The sequence below is a fragment of the Coenobita brevimanus genome, chromosome 61, assembly GCF_032717465.1.
Source record: "Coenobita brevimanus isolate Jiangsu-jjx chromosome 61, ASM3271746v2, whole genome shotgun sequence".
NCBI classification, from domain to species: Eukaryota; Metazoa; Arthropoda; class Malacostraca; order Decapoda; family Coenobitidae; genus Coenobita; species Coenobita brevimanus.
Genome location: NC_137014.1, coordinates 34,763,424 through 34,782,656, shown reverse-complemented (window position 1 = coordinate 34,782,656; position 19,233 = coordinate 34,763,424). Strand labels below are relative to the sequence as shown.

The window sequence follows — 19,233 nt, the reverse complement described above, 5'->3', positions numbered from 1 at the left end:
GCGATGACAGACCAGCGAAGGGAAAAGGCAGAACGGATAAAATACTCTAGATGAAGCAGAGGATCTACGATATTCAAACAGTTAGGGTGAAAGAAGACAACGGAATTCAAGGACATAAAGTGACGACTGATCATACGTTCAATTAGGTAGTTTACTTAAACAACTGGTTAGAGCAGTGGGACGGTAATCTTGAGGAAGGCAACCAGCTTTACCAGGCTTATGAAATGGGAGAATGACTGCCACTCACAAGGAAGGAGAAAAGAAACTCTCAGACCAAATCTTATTGTAAAGGGCTAAGAGAAAAGACAGGGCATTGGGAGAGAGATGTTTCAATGAACCATAATGAATATCATCAAGAACCTTGCTGGGATCTTTACACAGCTGAAGCATGGATGACAGTTCACAGAGAGTGAAAGAAGCATTTAATAGTTCCCTCAGCAGACAAAAGAAATCGGAGCAGATTCATAAAGAGATTTAATATGGTGAAAATCTGTAGAAAGGTGGAACCCTGTGCTTACAAGATTAAAATAACTAATTAAAGCTTCAGCAACCAAGGAAGCATCAGCTACAGAACGATCATCAGAAGAGAGAACAGGAGCCCGAGGCGGGATATGCTTACCAAAGATTCCATGGATACGAGACTACAGTGCTGCAACGGGAGTGTCCCCCGAAATGTTAGAAATGAACCACATCCAACTGTGACGTTTGGCTTGACAAATAGTACAGCGGAAGGCAGCAGATGCATGATGTAATAGTAAGAGATTACAAGTACGGTCCAGCGTAGATCGTCAACAACGGAAGCTTTTCCAGGCACCATGTTTAACACGAAGGGCACACTTGCATTGAAGAGTCAAGCAGGGGACAATTTTGGCTGTTAGATGTCTGGTATTTCCAGGGATAGCTGTGAGGGCAGCTCCTAAAACCAGGATCAAGAAAAAAAAAAAAGGCAGCTCGTGGGGAGAAGAAAAGGAGGAGGAAGGTAAAGAGGGGACTGTAAAGGAGGAAAATAAGCTCCAGTCAGCAGCACAAAGCTGCCAACAGGAAGGACGAGGAACCGGACAGAAAGAGGGGAAAACTTAATAGGAAAGTGGTCACTGAAAAGAGAGTCATCAAGAACAGACCAGTGGAAGTCAAGGGAAATAGAAGGAGAACAAAGAGACAGATCGATGCAAGAAGATGAACAAATGCAAAGGTCTAAGTGAGTAGATGAACCAGTATTAAGCAGAAAGAAATCGGAAGTAAAAAGAAATGGCTCAAAGAGGCGACCTCTGGGGGTGACCACTGAGTCGCTCCAAAGGGTATGACAGGAACTAAAGTCTCCAAGGAGAAGAATCAGAGGAGGATGGGAATGAAGTAAGGCGGAAAAGGCAGAAAAATCAAAAGTAATAGAAGCGGAGAAATTGAGAGAGAAGACAGTGACCCAGTGGCAAAGAAAAAGATGGAAGGAGGCATAAGTGATAGAGGAAGAAACTGAAAGGGGTTCAAAAGGAACAGTGTTGCAGATACGAAGAGCAGCAGAAGGAGGAGGAGGAGAACCAAGAAAAGTGAAACCTGGAAAAGGAACAGAGGAAACATGGAGAAGAGATTCCTGGAGAGTTACAAGAGGAGGATCATGAACGGATATGAGGTATTGCAACGAAGGATGATGGGATGCAAAACCGCATTCTGTATATTCCATTGTAGAAGGGCCATGAGGAAAAACAAGAATTAATACTGGGAAGGTGATGGACACACTCAACAGTCAGGGCGAGCGTACCTAGGAGGTATAGGGAGATCAAGGACCGAAGGAATAGGACAAGAGTAAGAAGAAACAGAAGTCACAGAGGAGGAGGGACGGACAGAGTTGGGAGGAGGGAGAGATACAGTTGGGGAACGAGGGATGGGAGTAGGGGGAAAGAAGGAGGGAGGTGGATGTACGTCCACAGAGGCAAGGGAGGACATGGAGGCAGTGTGGCAAAGTTAGGAGACGATATTATGAAGGGTCTCTGTATCTGAGGGAGAAGAGATGGGATGGGTGGAGACTGTCAAGATAACCTGAAGGCACTGACAGGTGGACAAGGAGGAGGACAGGGTAGGGGGAGGGGAAGTCGAGCACAAGTGACGTTTGGAAGGCTGGACAGGAGAAGTTGAGGGGGAGAGACCAGAAATGTGAGACGAGGAGGAAGCACGAATGCATGGACGTTTGCCTACAGGAAGAGATGGGGATGGAGGAGAGGACTGAGAGCATACTAGGGTAGAAGGAGGTTGGAGGGAGATGAGGAACAAAGGATAGAAGGAGAAGAATCAGGAAGAGAAACAATAGAAGAGAAAGAATTAGAAACAGGGACAGAGGCTGAGAGATGAGGGAGGGAGGAGGATGGAGACCGGAAAGGCCTGAAGGAGGGGAAAGATGAAGGGACAGAAGAGTCTTGGTTGGAAAAAGAGGCAAAGAGAGGGAGGGAGGAAGGAGAAGATGAAGCAGAGGGCATGGCAGGAGTAGGAGAGGACAGGCCTCCAGAGGGCTTAGAAACATCAGACACCTGAGCGAAGGGGCGAGAGAATCGTAGACGCTGAGAATAAGAGTCAGAGATGGAAAAACCACAAAGATGAACCTTACAACAGGCTTCACGTAAGGAAAGTTCCAGCCAAGCTGGCAGTTTAGCAACCTCAGAATCAAAACATTAGGCTGGGCATCCTCTATACAAAGCCAAGTGCGGTTCATGGCAATTAGGACAGCACCAGGTGGTAGCGGAGCAAGCATCCCTAAGATGACCAACATGACCACACAGAGGACAGATGAGAGCAGACTTGCAAAACTTTGCAGGGTGCCCAAAGCGCCAACACGACTGACATTGGCGCGGAGGAGGAAAATGTTCCTGCACAGGAAGACAGATACTTCCAATGATAAATGAGTGGTGAGAGTGCGACTGTCAAAACGTATACGGGCTATGTTTGCCATCTGTTTGCAACAAGCAGTCACAGGGAGTGTGAAGCAGGACACAGATGATAAAATGCTGGTGGAGCTCCAGGATGGTTTGAATATTAGTGTTATACTCAGAAAATGGGCAGTCACCAAACTAAACTTCAGGAGGGATCAAAATAGAACCATAACTGGAATTGAGACAGACATCCTTTTCTGCAGGGATTGAAGCCCCTAAAGAATCCGTGAGACTCACCATGAGAGAAGCTTGATTCTCAGATTGAACAGTGACCAGTCAGGTGCCATCAGACCAGGAGTGGAAAGAAACATCCTGGCCTACATGAGAGAGCAAGCAGAGGTGAAATTTTAGGTCATCATCCACAAGAGGAGCAGAGGCAGGAACATTAAAATTTTTTGTCCAGGTAGGCAGACTAAAGAGGTCAGGCAGGGTAACAACAGTAGGACAGGGGCGAGAAGAGTAAGACACTGGGATGGTATAGGGAGCAAAGGTACAGGCTGCAACAGCAAATGTGGCCATGTAAGCGTAATAAAGCTTCATTCACCCACTCCTCCACCCACCATATAGTCCAACAAGGGGAGGTCAGATGCCAGGGATAATATCATCCCATTACTGGTGACCCCAGAGGTAGTAAGTAGGTATACACGGGTAACCACTAGAGGGCCTGGACAAAGGTGACTCCAGGACGATAGGAGCCACCAAGCACCCCCAGTGCCCACTTGACCCTACCCAAGCCAATGCATGACCAGCCGACTGACCTAGTCACATCCAACCAGGTCGCCCATCTAGCAAGAATAAGGGGCCAAAGAGGGGTGCTGCTAGCTGCAGGGCGCACCATGCAGCATCGTTCAATCTCCAGGACTCCCGTCTCCTATCAGTATGGGACGCCACGCATGGCAAACACATGGGAAGGCAACAGTCCCGCCTTGGATGACAAAATGGCTGGACAAGCAACATCACCAGGAGGTCTCCACTATCTGGTGATATGACAGTCACAGAGGGGAAATACTGTAAAGGTAAGAAGCAGGAAACTATTATGAAGAGAGCAAGGACAGATAAAGAGAAGAGGACAGTGAGGAAAGAAAGACTGGAGACAAACAGAGCCCTTTTTAGTTGCCTCTTATGATACCAAGCAGGGGATACTTGGGAAGCATTCTTACCCCCCTTCTCCAAGGGGTGCGGACTGCACATGTCCACACTCCCTCTGCTTTGACAGTACCACCATCAGCCCTAGATATCATCACTTTTGTTAATTAGTCAAAACAATGCTTCAATCTGATAACACACTTCCATCAACAGAGGAAAAAGTGAATAGGGATCTGTCAGCTTTGAAAACATGCTAAAATTAGAGGGGAGCTCAGTGGAGCACATCTCTCTGACAAGGGCAACGTAATTTCCAAACCACTCTTCATAACGGGTTAGGTTTTCTTATCACTGATTAAGGTTTCACAAAAAGTGTTCTCTGGATCCAGAATCTGTAGTACGATCTGGATCAGTCCCAAAAGTTAATCAACTGGTCCATGGGACATGCTATCTAACCACCAAATTTGGTCTTAATCTCTCTAGATTTTGGGTAAACCTGCTAACAGACAAACAAACAAACAAACAGGTGTGAAAACATACTCTCCTTGTTGGAGAAAACAATGAAACTTAATAGGCAATGGAAAGGGTTGCCTTCATGAGGTGGCACAGTCTCCTTTGTTACTACTCTCTCAGGTGGTGGGTGGTGGTAACCATCATCCACTCACTTCATGTAGTACTCCCTACTTATTCCTTTACCTCTATCATTCTATTTTTGTGTCTGTCCTCTCTTCCTACTTTTCCCTCTCCTTCCTGTCACACATTATTTCTCATCTTTCCACTTCAGGTGGTTCTTCATTGATTGCCAAGCCTTATGTTTTCCAGCAATCCAAAATCATTTACAGTGCTGGGTGGTAACCATATAACCATATAATGGAGTGATGTGAAGCCTGCTGTGGTTCCCCTGTTAAATGGATAGAGATGCAAATGCTGCATCCATCCAGTAACCAAACCTCCACACTTTCCCCTGCACCATGCTGTTACTGGACGCTGTCTGACGCAATGGAACATTGGTTCACTGCATGGGGCGACCCTGCAAGAGACTGTTGCTTACCTGTGGTTGATCAACAACGAGACTTTCAATTCACAATCCCATTAAACAAAACGTCTCTCAATTTCCTCCCTATCCTCCCTATGAATAATCGTGGACTACAGGAGTCTCCTTGGTTCCTAGTCATATTAACCCACTTCATAGGCACTGGAGAGGGTCTCAGTTACTAGTCCTATAACTCCCTATCTTCCCAAATAATACCAGTAATGGTGGACTACAGGTGAAGGGCAAATGCAGCCAGCAGTCCACCTGTTCAAACTTAGTCAAGCCTGGGGACAAAATAATTCAGCACTTCATGACTAGCACATAAATAAGCCTGGGGACAAAAGGAGCGAACTACTTGTATTTAAAAAAAAAAAAAAAAAAAAAAAAAAAAAAGTAAATGAGGACTTTCTGTATATACAACATTCTTTCACTAACTTTCCACTGCACTTTGTGACTAGCACATAAACAAGGACTTTCTGTATAACAACTGCAATTCTTTTACCTTGACTTGACCAAGATTTATCCTTTGGTAGCTTACTTCACTTGGTTCAGTAGCAGAAAATAGACAGCAGTGACTTTACACCCCTTCCACAGCACTTCTTCATGACTAGCATCACATTTTAATCTACCGTTATATCTAAATGCTTAAGATTCAAAGATGGTAATATCAGACCAGAGTTAAGCCCTCACCGAAGCACTTTGTGTCTAGCCTGGTAATCTTAGGTGCGGTTAAAGTAAAAAGAGAGATGCAGTTTTAACATTACCAGTAATTCTTGGAACGTAGGGCGTTTTCTTTCACACAGCTGGGTTGATCTTGCAGTCTTGATACCATCTTAAACCATCTTGTTAAAAGTCAACTCGCCTTCTGCAAATATAGATAAACATTAGCTGGTTTGTTTTCATATGATGGAACTGAATTCCTCCCTAAACTGAAATACTAAGCTGTGGTTGCTCAGGCACCCAAACCCACTGGACCACCAGGCACCCAAACCCACTAAACTACTGGGCACCTAAACACACTAAACCACCAAAACACTCCTTACTCCCCCCATGCCTCCTCCTCTCCTCTCTCCATCACATCCCTCTGCCACTCCACCACATCCCTATCCACCTCGACCACACCCTTACTTCCCCGCCAGTCTACCACACCACTACCCTCTAGCTCCTCCAACTTCCCAACCTCCTGCCACACCACTACCTGCTACCACACCTATGTTACCCTCCTTCACCCCCCACCCCTCTGACACACCACTACCCTCAACTACACCACCATTACCCCCCCTACACCTCCCCAACCTTTACCTATCTTCACCCTCTGCTTCACCTCCACCCCACCCTTCTACTATCTCTCCCCTGTCTCCACCATACCACATCATCCCCTCTACCACCTTACAACCTCTCCACCGCACCCCCAGGCTCTCATATTAATCTCCACGCCCCTCTCTCTTTCTTAATTCTTCGGTACCATGACCAATTTTGTATTTGTCTCTGCTACTGCCAGACAATTTTCTACAGCTTAGAAAGAATTGTTTTACTTGGAATAAAAAAAAAAAACTATCTCTGACATCTAGGAAGATTGAAAAGCCTTCATTAACCTTTTCAGTCCGCTGACGTATTTTGTATTTCCTTCTTCAGACGATTTTATTCACCTTTGGATAGACTTTCGAAATGGACGGTTAGAGATGGTTTTTATTAACTCCTTCTCTACAAAAGGTCTTCCAAAAGCTCGATTCAAATGGTCAGTTTGGTAGGAAGAATATACTAAAAATTGTGTTCTCAGGCAAGAGCTACGGTTGATCTTATAATTCAGAAGGTAAACATAGTCTCCTTGTCCATACTTGTCAAGGGATTTGAATACCTTGTGGAAAACAATCCTACATGGTGGATACAGAGCATGTGGAGTTACATGGACAGACAGACTGACAAATGAGGAAGCAAAGGAGCATTGTGGTGTGGATGTGGATGTGATACAAAAGCGTTGGAAGAAATATGCCGAGGTGGTTTGCCCATGTGGAGAGAATGGAGAGTGAGAGACAAAAAAGGAGTGTATGTGTATGTGTATGTGAGTGAGGTGGAGGGGGAGTGAAAGAGGAGGAGATGGAGGATAAGATGGAGGGATGGAGTGGTAAGTATATGAGGAATGTGTGAATTGGGGGGAGGGCATCATAATGGCAGAGGACAGGGCAACATGGAGGCAATTTGCTTGTGACCACCCCTTATGGGCTTAAGGCATCTGGCTATTAATAGGTAGACAGATAGATATACATTTTAATTTAGTATAATGTACATTCTGATGCATTAACATTAAAAATTACATGAGTATCACAAAATTCATCCTTATATCTACGGAATAAGCTAAAAATGAGTTAGTCTCAACATGACTCTCAGGCCATATCTTGATGCAGCTGTCCAGTGAAAATACAAAAAGCTCACAATACAAGCAGTCCTCATTATAAGTAAGATATGTGTTCTAAAACATCACAGCTGTTACATAAATGTGGGTACAATAGTTATCATAATAAGTCGAGAGATGTGGTTTACAGTATCATAAGTTTTCCAAATAACTGATATTTTAAACTGTGGAAAAATGGCAATCAGCTCTGCAGATGTGTGGGCTACATAATCAACAAGTATCATATAAAAGACAGCTTATAATGAAGACATACAGTGTACTATGGAGGAAGACAAATATATTACAAATATATATATATATATATTATATATATATATATATATATATATATATATATATATGTATATTGTATATATATATATATATATATATATATATATATATATATATATGTATATTGTATATATATATATATATATATATATATATATATATATATATATATATATATATATATATATACACATACAAGAAAGATACATCAATTCAACATCATTGCAACAGGTTTTAGATAAAAATGACTACTGTCTTTGACTTACAAAAATATTTGTGCATTCAGATCACTAACCATTCCATATGACAAAAGCAACTACACAATCTTATGATGAGAACTGAGTCATCTGCATACATTAAAGATTCCTTTAGCTAAGGCTTAACTATGAATATTGTATTCACTGTTACACTGCTTATACAAACTTAACCTAAGTATCATATCAAAAACTGCTTTGGTTGAGAACTTCACACATAATTAGTGTCAACAATAACATCCAGTCTCATACCACCTCCTTGGAGAAGCAAGTACCTGAGGTTATGGTACCACAGTCCAGAACATTTAAGGGAAGATGACAGACCTACACCCCAGGTGGCATGACATGGCTGATAAGCTTCCAAATGCCTCTGGGAACTTTGAACCTAGGCATGCAAGGTACATACATCACTCCAAATGGTGCTTCATATCACAAAACCACCAAGCAACTTATGCTGTATTAAAAAAAAAAAAAAAAAAAAAAGAGCACAATATTCTACCTCTTCACCAGTGGAGTTTACTAATGCCACTAAATATAAATATTTGGAAGCTTGAGGTTAACATTATTTTCAAGGGGACACAATCAACCTATGCTCTTTATAGAATTACAGTACATGACAGAATAACTTCCAGTCATTGCTGAAAGCTTAAAAATCACAGGCTAGGAAAGGCCATAACTCCATCTGGTTCTTTCTAACACTAGGCCACCATATAATAGGACTCAAAAATAATGTGAAAGACAATAAAGTGAACAAGAGTTCTGTATGATGATTTTTTTTTTTTTTTTTTTTTACTACAACAAAAAGACTCCTATGAAAGAAAAGACAAGGTAAAATGTTGCTGAGTTGCACAACACTGTTCTTGTAACAAAATATGGGAGCACAATGACATACAGTCATAATTACAAAGAATACAGTTCTCAAAATACAAAATCATGACACATCATCATCATCATCTGGATCTCCTTTCCCACCCCAGGGCAGGGTGAGGAGTAGCAATGTCCAGACAGCCTAAATTTGCCCAATCCAATGGGCCACACTTCCATTCACTCATCATTCAAGCCCCTGGAATCCTGGCTCTATCGGATATACCAAAAACATTCACCACGTTCTGTAGCTTCAGATAAATGTATCCAATTGAGTCAATCATGACTGACACAAAATATCTGGCCTAAAAAAAGGAAAAAAAAAATACTGTAGTTAAAGAAGCCACTCACATGCTGGACACATCAGCTTCCTGTGTATAGTATATACTGTATACTGTATGCAATATCAACAATGCTTATAGCACAGTCATCTTCTGCAACACAAATAATCAGTAGGACATGAATTAACAACAAATATCAACTGCAGGATTACAAACTAGGACCAACTTTACCTTATAAGCACAAAAATACACTCTGAAGGTTCAAGTCATCTTTGAATATTTTTATTGTTTAAAATGCAACAGCTCCTACCAGAAGGGTCTTACATTTCAGGCCTTGGCTGATTAACTCAGGCAATACAGTGCAGTACTTCTAACTCTTTAGTAACATCATGAAAATCTAAAGACAGGTAACCTGTAAGAATGTGTTTACATGTACAGCAACCTCATATTTATGGGAAATCGTATCATTTATGAACGCTCCAACACGTTTGCATGCATCAGTCTCGGTCAACTAATGGCAACTTTCTATGCTGCTCAATCTCTGACAGCCTCCTTATTCAGTCTCTTATCCTTGAGGTCACATTCTAAGCCCTTGTCCCAGGTCTTTTTCGGGGCCTCTCACAACCCCACCCCTGATGTTCACACCTCACACCTTTTGCACCCAACTGTCATCTTCCATCCTCTCAACATGCCCAAACTATCTCAATCTACCCATCCTCATCAAAACACCAATATACTCCAATCTCATCCTTCCTGTCTCAGTCCAGTCCAGAGTATGACAAAATACATAGGAACAATATATTCATTTCTGCACATCACAAAGGTTAGAAAATAATAATGTTCATAATGTCACCTGTTGCTCACCTCCACCAAAGCTAAGTAAATACTTCAATTACGACCATGGTTAGATGTCACCTGTTGTTCACTTCCACTAAGCTAAGTAAATCTTCAATTACAACAACACCAAAAGTTAATGCAGGTACTACCAAGTCATGATTAAGGATTTTAAGTATATCATAAAACTTCAAGGTGTATTGTAATGCCAAATAATCAAAACGATGATATGTTTTCTCTCAACCTTTTCAGTCCAATGATCTATTTTCCCTTTATTCTTGCTATCTCCAGATGGTTCATTACCCCTTGGATTGCAAGCTACAACTCAGGCTGGGTAGCGTCACGCTGTGAGCCACAGCTCAGGCTGTGCTGGCCGTGCATCACCGCAAACTACTCCACCCCTACACAAACTTACGCATGGCGCTACACAAAGACGGAGAGACAGAGATTTTTTTCTTTTCACCAGATGATGCCCTGGATGTTTATCTTCCAGTTTATAATAAACAAAAATAATAATAATAATAATTTATTCCCCTACTCCCCTAAATAAACTCACGCATGGCCCTACACAAACACAGAGTGCAAGATAACATTTTTTTTTTTTCACCAGTTGATGCCCTCCATGTTTATCTTGAAGTTTACAATAAACAGAAACTAAAAACTTTTTTAATTATTTATTTATTTTTTTGAGGAAACCACGGGGTGGGATAAAAGAAGGTAATTGCACAATCCATGGATTAAGATATGTTTTTAGAAACTGAGGGGTTAAATATAGTCTTGATACAGCAAAAACAACAATAGAAAAAAAAAAAATAATCATCATCATCATGATATTTAAGGTGGCAAATCAGATGAAGAGGGATAATCAGGATATTATAGGTGAGCAATGTGTGAAGAATGATGAAGGAAGGATAGTGGTGAACAGTGGGGATATTAAAGATGCATGGAGAGAGGATTATAGCCAGTTGTTAAATAAGAAGTTTGACTGGGACAGGGAAGGTTTGGAGCCAGCTAATCCAGTGCTTGGCCTGTGGCCTTTGATTCATGCTGCTACTGAGTGAGGCAAGAGGCAGGATGCAGTTGCAGAAGGCAGCAGGTGTGTCTGGGTTGACTGCTGAAATGTTGAAGGCCTCAGGAGATATAGGGGTGAGGTTTTTCACTGACCTGATAAATATGATTATATAAGGGTGTGTTGTCCCAGATGGCTGGTTGAGGAGTGTACAGGTAATTGTAAATGTGTACACAGGGAAGGGTGATGCCCTGGAGAGAGGAAATTATAGAGGTATAATGCTTTTAGAAGAGCTAATGAAGGTAATGGAGAGAGTTCTAGAAGGTATGATTAGAGAAAGAGTGAATATTGATGAGATGCAGTTTGGGTTTATGCCAGGCAGGGGGACCACTGATGCCATATTTAAAGTTCGACAGCTTCTGGAAAAATATATTGGGAAGAAAAGGGATCTGTATTTTGTTTTAGTTGATTTGGAAAAGGCCTTTGACAGAGTCCCTAGAGAGGTGGTGAAGTGGGCAATGAGAAAGCTTGGCTTGGAGGAGTGGCTGGTTAGGGTGATTATGGCCATGTATGTGGGTGCTCGCACCAAGTTAAGAATAAATGGAGATTTGAGTGATAAGTTTTCCGTGAATGTTGGTGTGCATCAGGGGTCAGTTTTGAGTCCCACGTTGTTTATCATGGTACTTGAAGCCCTCTCATGTGATTTCAAAAATGGACTCCCCTGGGAGATATTATATGCTGATGATTTGGTGGTGATTGCAGAGAATGAAAGGGAGGCAGATGGAAGATTTAGGAAGTGGAGAGATGGTATGAGGCACCAGGGCTTAGGGGTAAATGCAGATAAAACAAAAGTGATTATATCTGGGGGTTGGTGGCGGTACAGTCAAAGAAGAGGGAGAGTGGCCATGTGCAGTTTGCCACAAGGGCGTGGGAAGTAATTCCATCTTGTGCAATGTTTGTGATTAATGGGTGCACAAGAGATGTAGTGGTATCAGAGGTTGACTGCGAGATAATGCTGGTTTTATGTGTGCGACGTGTCAGGGAGAGCAGGTGGAGATTGTCAGGCGTGAAGGTATTGAACATACTGGTAAGTCTCTCAAGTGTGTGGAAGAGTGTTGTTATTTGGGAGACATGTTATATGCTAGAGGTGGGGCTGGAGCTAGCTCTGTGGCTAAGGTGAGAAGTGGTTGGAAGAAGTTCAAGGAGCTGTTGTCTCTCCTGACACTGAGAGGACTCTCCCTACGTGCTAAGTGCGCAGCATGTGCTAGGAGTGTGATGCTGTATGGTAATGAGACCTGGGCAGTAATGGAAGAGGATATTCGCAGGCTCAAACGTACAGAAATGACAATGATTAGGTGGATGTGAAGTGTCCCTGCGTGCAGGGCCTTGGAGGGCTGTGTTTACGATGGAAGAGTTGAGAGGTAGGATGGGAGTGGAGTTTATTGGTGTTGTGATGAGGAGAGGTAGATTGAAATGGTTTGGGGATTTGGAGAGGATGGGGGATGATAACTGGGTGCAGAAGGTGAGAAGTGTTAATATTTGGGGTGGAGTTGGGAGGGGAAGACCGAGAAAGATGTGGGACAAGGTCATTAAGTGTGACATCAGGGTTAAGGGACTGAACAGGGAGTCTGCCACAGATTGTGCAGCATGGAAAGCCGCCATTAGGTGACCAAGGCCGACACATGCAAGCATGTTGGAGCCTACAAAAACGAAACGAAAAACGAACAATAATAATAATAATAATAATAATAATAATAATGAGGTGGTTTGGCCATGTGGAGAGGATGGAGGGTGAGAGACTGACGAGGAGAGTGTATGTGAATGAGGTGGAGGGGGGGGAGAGGGAGGGGGAGGCCAAGGATGAGATGGAGGGATGGAGTGGAGTGGTATATGAGAGAGGGGGGTGTGAGTTGGGAGCAGGGCAGTGAAATGGCGGGGGACAGGGCGATGTGGAGGCAATTTGTTTGTGACCACCCCGTACAGGATTAAGGTGTCCGGCAATAGATAGATAGATAAATCGATATATAAAATAAAAATGAAAATAATAATAATAATAATAATCTATCTATCTATCTATAGCCCGACGCCTTAATCCCGCAAAGGGTGGCCGCAGACAAAACGCCTCCAAGTCGCTCTGTCACCCACCATTTGACTACCCTCCCCCCAACTCACCCCCCCCTCCCTCATATACCTCTCAACTCCATCCCTCCACCTCATCCTCAGTCTACCCCTCCCTCTCCCTCCCTCCACCTCACCTACATACACCCTCTTAGTCAGTCTTTCATTCTCCATTCTCTTCACATGTCCAAACCACCTCAGTGTATTTCTCCTAATCTTCTCAACCACATCCACATCCACCCCACGGCGTTCCTTCACTTCTTCATTCGTCAACCTGTCCCTCCACGTCACTCCACATGCTCCTCTCAAGTAATTCATTTCCACTGCTCTCACTCTCGACCTGTTCCCCCCTTGCAAGGTCCATGCCTCGCTTCCATACGTCAGGGTAGGGATCACAATACTATCATGCAGTGACTTCTTAACTTCCATACTCACCTCCCTACTTCTCATCACTGCTTTCAGTGTACCAACAACCTTCCTTCCCTGCCGTACCCCTTTCACGCACTTCATCCCCCAGTGTTCCATCCTTACTCATCACACTACCCAAGTACTTGAATGCACTCACATTCTCCATATCCTCACCATCCAACCTCACTGCACACTCTGTGACTTCATTCCTCTCAAACACCTTAACTTTACTTTTGTTTACATTAACTTTCAGATTCCTCCTCCTACACACTGTCCCAAATTCATTCACCAAACCTTGCGACTCCCATTCATCTTCACTCAACAGTACTGTATCATCAGCAAACAGCGACACCGGAAGCTTCCGAATCTCACCCTCATTTATTAAACCCACCCCCACATCCACTGCCCTACCCTGCACCTCCTTTACAACCCCATCCATGTATATATTAAACAGCCATGGAGACATCACACAACCCTGTTTCAGTCCCACATTGAAATCAAAGAACTCACTCAGCTCACCATCCTCTCGCACCGTAACCCTAGCTCCCTCGTACATAATAATAATAATAATAATAATAATAATAATAATAATAATAAATAATAATAATAATCCATCCATCCATCATCCAATCCTACATTGCCAAGTGAGGAGCGTAGGAGCCTGGGGCTCGGCAGTTGGTCTCGACATTTAAGATGAGAGTGACCAGCCTCACTCATCCCTGAGTGGCATTACATGAGCAATCAACCCCCACCTTCACCGGCTCAATCCGACTGGAGTGCAATAATTATCCACTAAACCACCAGGTGCCAAAATTTGGTTATATGGTTACCACCCAGCAAGGTTTCTTGGTGTACAGTAAACCATTTGGCTTTTAACTTAATGTAGAGTCACCCACAGGCAGAAGGAAAAGGAAAGAATGAAGGAAAGAAAGACAGAAGAGGGAGTGTAAAATCACCCGTAAGCAGAAGGACATGGAAAGAATGAAGGAAAGAAAGACAGAAGAGGATGGAAGGAAAGAAGGATGGAAGAGAGGAAAGGGTAGACACCCAAGAGCAGCATTACATCGAGTGAGTAGATGGTGAGCGCCCCCACCTACCACAAATAATAATAATAATAATCGTGACTTTAGACTCCCTCTTCTTTCTTTCCTTCATTCTTTCCTCTTCCTTCTGCCTGTGGGAGACTTTACAGAGTGACAAGCCAAATGGTTTTCTGTACACCAGGAAACCATTTACAGTACTAAGCTGGGTGGTAACCACACAACCAAATTTTGGAGCCTGGTGGTTTAGTGAGTAATTTCGGAGCTCCCATCGGATTGAGCCGGTGAAGGTTTATATCCAAGGGGTGGTTGGGGTTTATTACTCATGTAATGCCACTAGAGGATGAGTGAGGTTGGTCACTCCCGAGGTGGATGGAAAGCTGATGACAGGGAGTGCTGGAGCTCCTGTTTCATCAGCCCTCAGGACTAGTTCCCGACCATCCCCCTTTGTTGAACTTTTTCAGTGTCTCAGTTACACAGAGAGTAGGCCAGCATGCTCTCCAGTAGAAATTTCTTTAACTATCTTCACCAAACTACATGCACAGTACACACTACACTTCCTATTCAAAATTCACCAAAAATGGCGTCAATTCACCCAGCCTCGGAGTCCCCGGGGGGGGGGGGGACCATAAATGCCCCCGCCATCTGCCCCTCTCCCGGTGACGACTCGAGGTGCCTGGAACCACTGTCTGACTCTCTTCTTCTTCATTTCTGCAACATTCGCGGCCTTTCATCTAACTTTCGCTCTGTTGAGCACCACCTCTCCTCCTCTAAACCTCACCTTCGTTTTCTAACGGAGACTCAGCTGTCTGAGGCAACTGACAGCAAACCCTTTTCTGTATCCTCCTACTTTCTCTATACTCATTTCAAAGCCAAAGGTGGCTGTTGTGTATACATACGCAACGACTTATCTTGCTCTCGTGTTCCTGAACTTGATTCTTCTGAATTCTCCACACTCTGGCTTCGGCTTTCCTGTCATTCTCTGACTAAATATATCTGTGCTGTTTACTTATCACCTAATTCTACTGACTATCAAAAATTCTTCGACTATCTTACTTCTACGATGGAACACATTCTGTCCATTTCTCCTTTCTCTGAAATCTCCATTCTTGGAGATTTCAATGTTCACCACCACCTTTGGCTCTCCTCTCCTTTCACGGATCCACCTGGTGAACAAGCCTACATCTTTTCTATCCTTAATGACCTAGAGCAGCTTGTACAGCACCCTACCCGTATCCCTGACCGCCTCGGAGAGAGCTCCAACATACTTGACCTCTTCCTCACAACTAATCCTTCTGCTTACTCTGTTAATCTTTTCTCTCCGTTGGGCTCCTCCGATCACAACCTTATTACCTTAACCTGTCCTACCACTCCGGTACGGCCTGTGGACCCTCCAGGGAAACGTCGTCTGTGGCATTTTGGAGCCGCGGACTGGGAGGCCCTCAGGCAGTTCTTCTTTGATTTTCCCTGGAATGATTATTGCTTCCATGGCCGGGAGCCATCTGAGTGTGCCTTGCGCATTACGGAGGTTATTCTCTCGGGCATGGAAGCATACATTCCTTTCTCATATCCTTTGACTAACGCAAGAAAGCCTTGGTTTAATCACGCTTGTTCTAATGCTGTCCGCAACAAGGAGAAGGCCTACAAAAGGTACCGGAGCCAACCCACCCCTGAATCACATCATCTTTACGTTTCTGCCCGGAATCGTGCTAAGTCTGTTCTTCGCTCTACTAAAAATAATTTCATCCATACTAAATGCTCTCAACACTCCAACTCGAATTCTTCCCGCTCCTTCTGGCACCTTGCCAAAAATCTTTCTAACAACTTTACCTCATCATCCTTCCCTCCTCTTTTCTACTCTGATCGTTCTGTAGCTATTTCTTCTACTGATAAAGCAGATCTCTTCGCACAGACTTTCTCCTCCAATTCCACCTTAGACGATTCCGGTGCTGTTCCTCCATCACTTCCCCCCTCTGACTTCCTCATGGCTGACATTAAAATTTCTTTAGTTGATGTATTATCTGCCATCACTGGCCTCAGTACTAACAAGGCATATGGGCCTGATGGGGTCCCTCCTGTTGATCTCTAGAACTGTGCTTCTGTGCTTACACCCTGCCTAAGCAAACTATTTCGCCTTTGTCTGTCAACTTGTACCTTTCCTTCTTGCTGGAAGTTTGCTCTCATTCAGCCAGTCCCAAAGAAGGGTGACCACTCCCAACCCTCCAACTATCGTCCAATTGCTTTAACGTCCTGTATTTCAAAAGTTTTCGAGTCAATTCTTAATAGAAAAATTTTAAGGCATCTTTCCTATCACAACCTTCTTTCCGATCGTCAGTATGGGTTCCGTCAGGGACGCTCCACTGGCGATCTTCTCACCTACCTTTCAGACTCCTGGTCATCCTCCTTTCGGGACTTTGGTGAAAGCTTTGCCATTGCACTTGACATCTCAAAGGCTTTTGATCGAGTCTGGCATAAATCTTTAATTTCCAAACTGCCCTCTTACGGTTTCTATCCTTCTATCTGTGCCTTCATCGCTAGCTTCCTTTCTGGTCGTTCTATAGCCACTGTTGTAGACGGCCATCTTTCTTCTCCTAGATCTATCAACAGTGGTGTTCCTCAGGGCTCTGTCCTATCACCAACTCTCTTCCTTTTATTCATCAATGATCTTCTAAGCTGTACATCTAACCCTATCCACTCATACACTGATGACTCCACCCTTCACCTTTCCATTCGGTTCCCGCAACGCCCATCTCAACAGTTACTTCAAGAAACAAGGGATGAAGCTATGGCACACCTAATGTCTGACTTGGCTCATATCTCTGACTGGGGTAAAAATAATATGGTTGTTTTTAATGCATTTAAGACTCAGTTCTTACACCTATCAACCCGACAAAATCTTCCACAGGTATACCCACTAATGTTTAATAATATTCAGCTTAATCCTGCATCATCCTTGAACATGCCTGGGGTTTCATTTACTCGGGACTTATCTTGGAAAGATCATATTACATCTCTTGTAAAATCTGCTTCCAAGAGATTGGGTGTGCTAAGTGGACTCCGCTCTTTCTTTACCCCTGCACAATTGTTGACTCTATACAGGGGTTTTATCCGCCCCTGTGTGGAGTACAACTCTCATGTGTGGGGAGGATCCCCACATACAGCTCTTCTCAATAGGGTGGAGTCAAAGGCTTTTCGTCTCATTAACTCTCCTCCTCTTACTGACTCCCTTCAACCTCTGTCTCTTCGCCGCACTGTTGCATCTTTATCTCTTTTCTATCGCTACTTTAATGGTCACTGCTCCTCTGAACTGTCTGCTTGCATTCCTCCACCTCTACGACGGGCGCGTAGCACCCATCTGGCAGCAAACTCTCATCCCTTTTCTGTCCAACTCTCTAATGCAAGAGTTAACCGTTACTCCCAGTCTTTCATTTATGCAACAGGTCAGCTCTGGAACTGTCTCCCTCTGTCTGTATTTCCTGCTGCCTACGATCTCCAGTCTTTCAAACACATTGTGTCCAGGCATCTCAAAATGATCGGATCTTGAATTTGGCTCTCTATTGTATTTTGTTTTTCTCTTGGAGGGAACTGTTACAGCGGGCTCATGGCCTTTGGTTCCTTCTTCCTCGCAAAAAAAAAAAAAAAAAAAAAATCATCTTAAATGTCAGGACCAACTTGCCTAGCCCCGGGCTCCTACATTCCTCATGGGGCAATGTAGGTTTGGATTAAGTGAAGCTACAGAACGAGGTGAATGTTTTTGGCATATCCGATAGAGCCAGGATTCCGGGGGCTTAAATGATGAGTGAATGGAAGCGTGGCCCATTGGATTGGGCAATTCTGGGCTGTCTGGACATTGCTACTCCTCACCCTGCCCTTGGGTGGGAAAGGAGGTCCGGATGATGATGATGAGATATATATATATATATATATATATATATATATACAGTAGGATCTCGCCAATAACGTCTAATTGGAGCCAGAAAAACACCGTTATTAGCAAAAACGTTTTTTGCGTGACATTAAAATTCATGTATAAAGGATTTACTGGTGCTGCCACTCCAGGAATTTATTCAATTTTCAAACCTGGAGCCCTCCTATCACTAGTTTCTTTTAGCTGCAATAATAAGATTAGTTATTAAATCATTATGAGTAATATAAAACTCACTTTAAAGGAGTTACAAGGTGTTTGGTGTGATGATTGCTTCAAGGCCTGTGCATGGATGCTGCTGCAGTGTACCTCCGACACCTTGCTGGCCTCGTCCCCACTCCTGCCTCTCACACCAGGGTCACCCACATCCACCAACACTTCATCAAACCCCATAGTCAGAATCTTCAGGAAAGTCCCCAATGTCATCATCTACTCAATCCTCTGTTGTTCTTCCTCAGCTGGCAAGCTTTGTGAAAACAAGTGAGTGGGGAGTGACTGATGGCAGGCATTCACTCAATCGTGATACTGTTTCTGGTATTTTCTTGAAATCTGATTTACAAGTCGAACCAATAGTCATTAATTTTGATGGCCGCTCTCTCTCTGTCACAGCAGACTTGAGTTGTGGCAGGAGTGCCGACCAGGCATGTTTAATGGTTGCCAATGTTGTATCATTCCAGGCATTGATGAAGAAATGTATGGCCTGATGAATGCTATATTTCTTCCAAAATGCAGGAACAGTCATTATGTTGGGGGTTGCAGGTAAGCCAGGTGGAGCAGGTG

The 19,233-nt window shown here is 43.6% G+C and overlaps 1 protein-coding gene across 1 annotated transcript in view; it reads right to left on the bottom strand.

Annotated features, from left to right (window-relative positions):
* Positions 1-5,806: 5,806 nt before the first annotated feature.
* Positions 5,807-19,233, bottom strand: part of LOC145403817 (zinc transporter ZIP1-like) — a 131,142-nt gene continuing 117,715 nt past the window's right edge. Inside the window, exon 8 of the mRNA XM_080275496.1 lies at positions 5,807-5,899. Coding sequence (XP_080131622.1) covers positions 5,881-5,899 — 19 coding nt within the window. The 3' untranslated portion in view covers positions 5,807-5,880. The remainder of the gene's footprint in view (positions 5,900-19,233) is intronic.